Genomic DNA, 11,131 nt, shown 5'->3' on the forward strand with positions numbered 1-11,131 from the left:
CTCTCTCTCTCTCTCTCTCACTCATTCAGAATCCTGGCTTACTAACGGCCGTGAAGCAGCCAATGCACCGAGGGGCCGCTTCCTTTTCTTCGACGACACACACTGTAAACGTGTGTGCACGCATCCGTGCATAACGGAGTAGGATCGGATGGACGGAGCTAGCTAATTATTTTTTAACGATCATCAAGAAGCGACAATATAATCGTAAAGAGATACCTTCAAAAAGCTTTTTCAATCCTTTACTCTAGCTATTTTCGCGTGTTATTTACATTTTCTCATTGTATATACATATATGTTGCGTACGAGATTAAAGGTTATCTGGTAATTCCAGTTATCCTTAACAGTCGATGAGAACGACGAGATCGACTTAGTTTAGAAATACTTTTTTAAAGTCACAACATATGTATGTGACTTCAAAGAACTTCAAAAAATTTTTCTAAACTAATTCTATGTTCTCATTGGCCGTTAAGAACAGCTGAAACTGAAGTTATCGGAAACTTTGATTTTGTACGCAACACGAAAAAGCGCGAGAAAAAGAGAGAGTCTGAGATATTTTTCTAAATCTTTCTAATCTCTCAAGTATTTTTTTAGATGGAGAAAATATTATATTTTTTAAACTTCTATTTATTGATCGACAAAAATCTCTTTTTCCCTTCTTAAAAAGAAAGAATTTCATTGAAAGTAATAGTCATGATGTTAATTTAGATGGTTTAGACCGAGTCAATTCACTACGTGAACATTTACGGGATATCTCAGTTTTAGTATTATTACTGTTCGGAATTACGACCGTTCATTATTCTACAGCTCGTAACTAGCAATCATTTTGCAACAATGGCCGCTCCCATTCTTTGCAACAAGCGCGTATGAAAATTTCCAGGGGGAGATACCTCCGGCGCGACATTCACAGACGATCGCAACCTCTTTGAAGCCGGTCGAGGAGACACGTACCTGACGTACCTGACATATACCTACTGCGATAGTATCAGACCCGCAATCCGATAATCACGGTACATTCTCGAATCAATTTAGCTCAAGTTAATATCGCGACGCACGGAAATACGCAGTGATAATATTCACGTGAAACTGAAACGTTTAATCAGCAAATATAGATTTGATTAATTAGCAACTTTTTTCACATCGCGGGGTTCGAGAATGAGACCCTCTAATTTTTTTTTATCCACGTCGTGCACGCCTAACAAGACTTTCGTCGTCGTAGTCGCGTCTGCCTAAGCGGTAATCGGACACCAAACGAGGTAGAGTCGTTGTCTGGTGACCCATTTATCGCTCTACGCTGTCTAGTGTTACAACCGCGAGAAGAGTCGCGTCGCGAAATATTATCGTACGGGCCACGGTAGATTCGTCAGTGACAAAGAAGCGACAGTGATGAACCGGAATCGTGTGACGAACACCGACGGAAGGAAAGCGAGATTATTCTACATTTCCTTCGAAATTCGTCTATTTTCTTTCGCAGTCATAATCGCCATATCCGTAACTGCACCCGATAAGATAACCGTACAGGAACACACTCGAGAACCTTTCTAGATCCGTCACTCTGAATTTGTCCCACAAATAACACGCAGAATGAAATCATATAGCGCTCCAAAACAAACAAGACTACTCTGAGATTGGAGTTGTGTGTGAGATCAAAAGTATTTTATTTATTTATAAAAATGTGTACTAAATTAATTTTGTTTAAGTTTAAAATTAAATGTTTAATTACAGTGCTGATTGAATGTAAACAGCGACTCGATGCGTTATAATAAATACTACTCTAATTTGTTTATAACTTGTCGAGAAAATACTTTGTAAATCAAATATACTTGTACAGAGAAACTTGTACTTCGAATGGATTAAAAAACTCGTATCACTTGTGCAGTATACGTTACACATCTTGTATGACACAAAGCTACTTAGGGTAATAGCTAACGAAAATGTTGAAACGGTCAACCAGAAGAGACGAGATGTAAGAAGAGCGGGACGATAAACAGAAAGGAGCGGATAAGTCAAGAGAGAGGATAAAAGTGAGCGAGAGAGAGAGAGAGAGAGAGATAAGCTTCATATGCACGTAGAATGCAACAGTTAGCGAATGGTGCGAAGAGAGATGCTATTGCCGACGAGTGCACGTGAGCCAAAGTGAAAAGCGACGAGAGAAAGGGACGGAGAGAGAGACTGCGCCGGTCTCACAATGTCGCTTTTTCAACGTACACGCGCGTACACGCACACACGCACGTTCCGCGTGTACGTAGAGGCGCGCATACGAGCGAAGAAGACGAGTGAAGCTCTCTACCAGCGGCAGCAGCGGTTGAATATCGGCGTTTCGGTCGGCGTGATAAAGCGAAGCCTCGCGCGCGCCGGATGAAATTTTGCGGCGTACGCACGAGGGACGATTAAAACGCAACAGATCACCGCCGCCATCCGTCACCGGATTAGCCCTCGTGTTTTCAACTCCGCTTCGCTTCACCCACCGCGTATATGTGCGAATGATATTCTAACGGCCCGCTCGCGGATCGTGACGGCGAGCGTGTATATATGGAAAGCATCTCGTCATTCGAAATGAATTAACCCCCGAAGAACTGTAATCATTTTATCCTATTATTATTATCCGACAGGTGTGAAATGAAATGAAGGGGGGAAAAAGTGAGAGGGCACGGGAGGGATTTACGGTACCGTATTGTGCTTTTAAAGAGTATCGTAAAAATTGATATTTTATCTCTCGCTGGATATCCACTTCTCGCTATTCTTGTTCTATCGTTCTTTAGACTTTTTGATATTCTTTATGTAGATGGTGTATAAAATTAATCTGTTTATATTAGTTGACAAATTTTTAATCATTTTTAATGGAAAAAAAGGAAACAATTTTCCTTCGGGTATTTTGAGAGACAGAGTTCGAATCTGTTGCCAAAAAATTTCATTAGGTTGAATCTTTAAGAAGTAACATGCCACCTTTAAGAGACAACATTCCTTTTCGAATAATTTGGCAAGTGACAAGCAAAGTCAGATGTTTTTATCAAGTTTTGATGATAATTGAGAAACTTATCGAGTTATCGGAATAAAAACTACTAGACTTTAATAACCAATTCAGTCATATAAAAAATAAATATTAAACGCTCTTTCTCTCTTACAACACTTTCAACTTGTTTTCTAATCGCAAAAATTTTATTATATTAGAAAAAAAATGTCTTCTCTTACATCTCAGAAACCAAATCTGTGATGGAAATATTTCAGCATCGACAATTGTCCTCTAGAAACAGTGTCTTCGTATATTTTTGTATCTAATTCACAAACCTTGGAAACCCCAGTGTTACATCAACTCACTCAAAAAGATATATTTAATTTTATAATATTATCGCCTAAAAGTTATAATTAGAAAATATATCCTATACACACACAACAATTCTTCGATTCTTAAAAAATTTAATGCTGGAAGAATCGCGATGATCGAAAAATATAGATTTTGAGTTGATAAAATATTAATTTCGATGTAAATTGCGTTTTGACATTTACAGTAGTTGCAATTTTCACTGATCGACGAAATGGCGCGAGTGTCCCGAGCTTCAACCGGTAGCAGTTACAGCTGATAATCCAACGATATAGCAAATTTAGTCTCTCGAAATTATTTATCTCGTAAATAATTTAAAAGCCAGGGGCGTTAATTACGCGAAATTAGCATCTAACTTCCAGCACGACAAGAGAAACTTCTCGCGCGGCGCGGACGAGGGTAGGGGGAGAAGGAAGGGACGAAGAACACAGGAGTAGTTGTAAATTGCTTTATCGTATTGCGGGCTTCTCGGCGGCGCATTCGGATGAACGGCGAATGAGGCACGGGGAAACGAAGTAACTGATTTATGAACTGGAGTTACGAGACGTCGTCTAACACGATGGGAGATCGGTTGCGTGCCCATGAATGTCAAATAAACGTACGACATGGATTCATCGGAGCGCGGCTTATCGTCCCTGACATACCGTTTTAATCAGTTAGGATACTTGGACGGGATCTTCTCCGAACGTATACTCTCCGTTAGGATAGCCGGTTTATCTATACTTTATTCGCACCAGCTTTGCCATTCCACGACTATACCAAATGCTAACGTTGTTCGTTAACGAGCTAGCCGGCCGCACTAATTATCCCCAGGGTCTACGTAATCACTTAATACCTTGTTATCCGATTGTATCGGACGTTGACCTATTTTGAGCAGTTTCGAAACATTCGCCTGTCCGGGCGATTATTATTTAAAATGGCCTTTCGCACATTGATACATAGTCGACCATTGAGAAACTTTTCTTTCGTCGCGCCGCGCTGAGGCAATCGGTTATGCAAGCGCGAAGTTCCAAAGCGGAACGATTTAATTGCCGCGACGAGTCCGGTAAGATTAATATTATATGTATATGCGAGATTTATATAAAAAGTGGTTGAAACCAAGCCACACACAAAAAAAAACAGCTTTTAAAACTACAAAACAGATTTAAAACAGGCAATGCACTATAAATTTTACAAAATTGTGACAATATTTTTCAGGAATCATAATTATGGATTGTGTCTTGATCGTCAAATGTGAATTTTTGACTGCTTGTCTGTTTGGTTTTTACTAGAAATCGCGATATTTCATCCTATGATTTCACTTTGTAAGTTTTATAGCTAAAAAGTATATCTAATTGGAAATTAAGTTTGAGACGTTTCATGAATTTTTTTTGTTATTATTTAGGTGAAAATTAATGATATTAAGGCATATGTTTTAGTCCGTAAAAATTTAGTCTTGATTAATTTATGTACCGTTTAGCATATAAATGAACGATTTAATGTTTAATTTGTACTATCATAACAGAAATGTTGATATATCGTTATTTTCTTTATTTTCACCACGACTACAAAAATAATAAATGAAGTGAATTAATTACTTTTTATAAAAATTACATTAAGATCAGATTAATATTGCTTTACAGTTACTTCAATAGCATTACAATTTAATCTTGATTTTTTTAAAATAGCCTCGATGCAACGATTTTTGAAAAAATATATCGTTTACCGAATGATAAAAAATTTTAGCTAAATGGCGGAAGCGTACGACACTAAAAGTTTAATTAAACGTTACGGCGATCTTTATTTCTTTCTCCTATCGATAGTATCGTAAGACCTTCCGGATTACGCACACAGCGCAATTCGTTTTACTGCGTATTGCGATTTATTTCTATCCGCTTTCCCTTCGAGTGCTAATGTCGCTTTGAAGTTCCTTGAAGTTTCCGTCGCCGTCGCATCGGTCGCCAAAATAGAGGAAAAAAGCGAGGTAACGGGGTAAGCGGGGTGAGACGGGAGGGAAACGGACGGAGAGAAGATGTGTCATTTTCGTCAATTTAACGGACCCCCTTCCTCCTACGACTCCCAAGCAGCTCGCGGCGCTTGGTCCCCCACCGTGCCCTACCAACTTCCGCCCCTGGCTTGCTCCCACCATCGTCTCGTCGAAGCGAGGTCAATCGACGGAGAGGGCTGAAGACGACCCCCACCCTCTTGCAGCGACCCTCCCTACCACAGCTACTCAATATCGTTTCATTACGCACCCTGCTCCACCGACTACCCAACCACCCCTTCTCACCCCTTTCCCTCTTTCTCTCTCTCTCTCTCGCTTTCTCTCTCGCTTCGGTTTAACCCCCGTCCGTACTCCTCACTTCGCTCTCCTTACGTCCCTCCGTACCTACCACGGCGACGAAACACGAACGCCGACGAATTTTTATTGTTACTTCTCGCGTCGCTTCCTCTGACCTCCCGCCACCCACCCTCATCTACCCAGCGCCTTCTCCTCTCTCTTTTTTATGCGCCTTTTAACGATCAGCAGTAACTGCGCCCATCCGCCACCCCCTTCCTCGCGCCTTGCCTTGCCTTGCATTGCGTTGCGTTGCCTTGCCCTGCTTGTGCCGAGCCTTTTTGGAAAAGGGAACGGATGCGACTAAACGATACACACGTCAAAAATATATTGTCTCCCAAAGTTTGCATTCGATTTTTGTTTATAATACCTGTCCAGCACGAATTATGGGAAGTAATCGAGCTAATCGGAAATGACGCTGTACAACTTTATCTGCTTGATCGGTCCAAGTTTTATTATAGAGATGGATGTCACGCTTTAGTGGTCGCCTTATACATTCTCAGCTCTCTAAAGAACTATTAATATTACATCATTCACAAAGCTATATATTCTCTATAAATCTTCTACTAGACAATGAAATATTACCGGATATGTGTGTAATAGTGGAGCGCATGCTCGCATAATCCATGCTTTGCATGAATAAAAGGCAAGTGTGCTGAATAGATGGGCCTTCGCTTTTCTTAACATCAAAGAAATTAACACGATCATTTTAACGACTCAAAAGTGACATTTGTTCTTAGGGGGTTGCTTGATAAAACTCTTTATACATCGTTTACTTCTTACATATACTTTGACAGCTTCTCACTTGCGATTATCACTGATACGCAAAATTCTCTTTCTAGCTGCATTCTCTAAGGCTACACTCTATACTCTGCTCTTTATAAAGACGTTAGGATAATAATGTCTTATACGATCTTGAATCTCTACCAGTGATATGAGCTGAAATTATCGCTCTCTATTTAGAAGAAAAAAAAACATCATAGCTCTGCTTTCTTCAATTAGGCTTTATGAAAATTATAAAGACTCGTCCTCATTGAAGCAGATCGTGTTGAGCAGCACACTAGCAATTTCTCCTTTGTAAAAGAAGGAAAAAGAGAGAAGAAAGGGACCATAATAACAGGATCGACTTGAATGTGGGGACAAGTCTTTACAATTTAATATTGTCTAATCAAAGGGAACAGAACTATGGCCGGAAGAGGGGGAGGATATCCGCAGTCGATTCTTATATTTAAAAATTATGCGTTAAGTACAGTCCCAAGATATCATACACCAATCAGAGAGCCGTATTAGCATCTTTAGAGCATTATTTATGACGATTCTGAAATCAAAACCGACTATGAATATCGGTCGAGGACATTTTTTCTAAAGAGGGAGCGACTGATTTCATCTCTTACCTACTACTAATAAAGATTGAAAAATCGTAAGAGCGTGTCTCTAAAGCAGTGGCCTCCGTCGCGTCTAATCGCGCACGTGCCACACACGTCACGCCGTTGCCTCGCAACTGCCTCTTCCCCACAACGGGGAAGGCACTTTTATACCTATACTACGTCGATCCACTTCCGCGTTTTCACGTCTGCCGAATCCGCCTCTGTCGTGCAGTCGTACGGCGTCCACGTCGTGACGGTGCGATAACTCAATTCAGACATCGTTACTGCCGGCACTCGCGGCGCGCGGTGCCCTCGCGAGATCGCGACTCCCCGTTGGCCCTCAGCTCCTCGGTATCACGAAAGGCGGGACGGCGGCGCGGGGGAAGAGGCTTCATTACGTCCAATTCCATGTCCTCTCGTCGGCAGCCCCCTCCCCCCTCCCCCGGCGATGAATATCGCGCGATTATACGTGCGTGCAGGCCGACGACGGGGATTACGCTGTGCGTGACGATTACCGCGCGTCTCTCGCCGCGCTTCGCTCGGCACTCGCGATATATCGAAACTTCCGAGCACCGATCACCGGCCGGTGAGCCGACGCGCGCGTAACAGGTGTAACTGTAACTCCTTTGAAGGGCGAGAACTCCTGCCGGAGCAACAGTTCCTTAAACTTTGGAAGCTGCCCCGCGTAAATTGTGTGACGACCCCTTTCGGGACGAAGACACCGCGCCTGTAGAATTCACTCTCACTGAACCGACTGACACCTTTTTCTATGCGCCTACCGGCGTCTACTTCGATGACGACCGTTCACACACTCGAACACTTTCGTTTCATCCTCCGCTGTGACACGTCGCACAGTAGCCGTTAACTGCAAATGCAATGCACATATACACTCGCGCGTGTACTAATCGAAACACTACCGAGATTTTGAAAGTCGGTTCCACCCTCTGTCACTTTTTTTCGAGCGCGTACTGATGGTCGATCTTCCAAGATCGTGCAAATCTCGAGAGGAGAGGCAGAGGAGCGCGACGCACACATGCAACTCGTGTCGCTTCTGCACCCTCACCACGTACTTTCCATCAAACTACTGCTGTCGGCCTCCCTTTTTAGAATCTCTTCGCTACGAAAGACGAAGACGACAGACACGACAGAAGTAAGGAAGGAGTAGAAGGTAGGGGCGGAAAGAATGGCGAGAGCGGAAGGGAGGGTGTCTTTCGCGAGGAAGGATTCGCGAAAATTTCTCGACCACCAGTGGCAGCTGCGTTCCGAAATGAGGAGAGCGACGCGAACGAGAGGTGGCGGCGGACGATGACGGTGGAGGGCACGCAGCGGGCAGAGAGGGAGGGGAATCGGGGCCAAAGAGACGGAGGGTGCGAAACGGGAGAGGTCACAAAAGTGGAGGAAGAAGCGTAACGGCGAGTGCACGCAACACCGACGCGTGCGGAAACGTGCCTTCCGCGAGTACGCCGGAGCTCGCCCCTTGACGGACTAACCGAAAGGCGCAAAGAAGGGGAAGTCGGGATGGAAGAGGGCTGGTGGAGGGGACGGAGACGGGGGGAGGAGAGGTGAAAAAGGGAGCAGGTGGGAAAGGAGGACGGATAGTCGTAAGAAGAAGAAAAGAAGGTTTCGGGCGGCGGCCGGGATCGCTCGGTTGTCTGTGGTCAAGGCACGCAGCTTGTGCAGTATTCTCTGCGCGTCTGACGATGCCCGCCTGCTACCCCTCGGCGACGCCGAACGAGGGGTAAACGTCGCCGATGTGGAAGGGTGGACTGAGGAGGAGGAGGAGGTCGTAGAGCCTGTCTCGCGAGCCTGATTTCGCCACCCTTCCCTGTACGGGAAATTGCACGCGCGGCGCCTAATTCTTCTCGTAGCGATAACGGAGACGCCGGCGCCAATCTCCTTTTCCAATTTCAAATTTCGATGGATGATCTAATTCTCACACTAGAACACGATTTATGTGTTTTCTTTTCTTTTTTTTTTTTATAAATTCGTAATCTTTGACATTGAACACATCTAACCTATTGTTTTTCTATCGCCAAGTTCGTTCTTCGTTCAGGTATTGATGAATCAGACAGTCATATAACGATTGCCTTCCGAACGTGTTGGTTCAATCTTTATATAGACCGATTATCGATTACTCAGTCTCGGAAAAGAGAATAATTACATATTCGTAAGAATCTATTCACGATTATAGGTAGTTACTATAGCCATCGAGTACTAAATTGTATTACACATTATATACAGTTAATTTAATATAGGAAAGACTATATCTGTGATAATTCGATTTATAAAACATGACAAAAATACTCCAATGATTTTAAAATCGCGGTTAATTGCACGATCGTTACATCGCAATAGATAATTAAGAGAAAGACCTTTTCTCAACAGACACACTCACGAAAACTTCAAACCGCAACTACTCACAGAATATTATCGGATTTTCCGGCAGCGTGGTACCACCCTGTTGAACGTGCAGGCGCGAGTAGGAGTCACGCCTGGCACATAGTCAGCCAGGATTCGGCGTTTCGGTTCGCAACAGGTCTCAACCACCAGCGTGTTTTCTCTTTCCCTCTCTCTCTCTCTCTCTCTCTCTCTTTCTCTTTATCTCTCTTTTCCTCCCTATTCTCTCTTTCTCACCGCATCTCTCTTCCTCTCCCGACTTCTCTCGCTCGTTCTTCACGTTCGCACACTGACAGAGATTCTGTTTCTACGCTATATATATCCACGACACACATAGAAACACGCCACGCGGAACGTAGGCGAACGTATGCATGTACATGCAGACGCGCACACGTACATACTTCGGCAAACACACACACACACACACACATGGAACACTATTGGCACACATACACGTGCACGCGCGCCAACGCAACAAGCACGCTGATGACACTCCTCTTGTACGCGAGATGAGCGCGCACGCGAGTTCAGTTGTTTGCGGTACACCCTACGGTGTACGGCGTGTATCTCCGCGCGAAAATACCTTTTTCACGCGTCGCATGCATATGCACATGCCGATATAAAATATGAGCCGATATATATACACTTACGTAAGTACGAATGCAACTTGTTCCTCCAGCAGAAGGAACGATTCGATTCTTTACTCACCGACTACGAAGACCATATTCTTTGTCCATCGCAGCAGCTCCCGTCGGATGTGTCTGCGTTCCTGTATGCAGCGGGCATAGGGGCAATCCGCCATTTTTGAAATCACATCTTAGGATGTGTGTGCGCGTGCCGGCCGGGTGCGCCTGCCTCGTGTTCCCGCGTGGATGTCCACCCCCTCCACCGCCGGCGCTCCTCCGTCGTCGTCGTCGTCGTCGTCGTCGTCGTCGCCGTTGTCGCCCTCGTCGTCGTCCTCCCGTACCTCCTCCTCTTTCTTGCTCACCCCTCTACCCCTTCCGCCCCTACGACTCTAGTTTCCCTTCCGTGTCTCTTTCCGATTTCCTCCTTCCACCCTTCCTGGTTGCTCCCACCCTGGTGAACCCCTCTCTCCGCTCCCCTTCCGCCAACGTTTCTCTGTCTGTGTTTCAGCGCGCGCCGTGAGCGTGAGGCGTGCGTGAGGGAAAAGGGAAACGCGCGTGTGTATACGTCGCCGCGCGCTAACGTGCAACGTCACGCGTGATGTAACGCGTCGGCAGTAAAGTTACTGTCGACGACCAAAGTTACTATCGTCGTGGACCGCCGATGTGGTGGTAGCAGCGGTAGTAGTGGTAACGGCAATGGGGGTCCTGTCGTCGTCGTCGTCGTCGTTGTCGTCGTCGTCGTCGTCGTCGCCGTCGTTTCGTCGGCCGTGGTGCGACGCGGCGCTCCTCCACGCGCGTCGGAAGGGATGGCGAGCCGACGGCGGCGTCGGCGTCGGTGTCGTTGGCGGTGGCGGCAACGGCGGCAACGGCGGCACGGTGGGGATGTAGCCGCGGAGGGATGACGACCACGCTACTCCTCCCAGGTAGCGGGACAGGGTTAGGGCACAGAACGCACAACACACGTGCACGCTTGCGCTCTGAGCGCCACGAGAGAGTGCAGTCTGTCGCCGGCGGCGCGTCCTGACTCACCCTCCCCTCCTTCTCTCCCCCTTTCTTTTTATCTCTCTATCCCTCTGCCACCCTACCGCCCTCCCTCCCTCCCGCC

At 45.4% G+C, this 11,131-nt stretch overlaps 1 protein-coding gene across 1 annotated transcript in view; it reads right to left on the bottom strand.

Moving 5' to 3' along the window:
- Nucleotides 1–11,108, bottom strand: part of Eip93F (Ecdysone-induced protein 93F) — a 47,866-nt gene extending 36,758 nt beyond the window's left edge. Inside the window, exon 1 of the mRNA XM_018542202.1 lies at nt 10,109–11,108. Within this exon, the coding sequence (XP_018397704.1) occupies nt 10,109–10,202 (94 nt within the window). The 5' untranslated portion in view covers nt 10,203–11,108. The remainder of the gene's footprint in view (nt 1–10,108) is intronic.
- Between the last annotated feature and the right edge of the window lie 23 nt (nt 11,109–11,131).

Source organism: Cyphomyrmex costatus, unplaced genomic scaffold (genome assembly GCF_001594065.2).
Source record: "Cyphomyrmex costatus isolate MS0001 unplaced genomic scaffold, Ccosl1.0 scaffold309, whole genome shotgun sequence".
Lineage (NCBI taxonomy): Eukaryota > Metazoa > Arthropoda > Insecta > Hymenoptera > Formicidae > Cyphomyrmex > Cyphomyrmex costatus.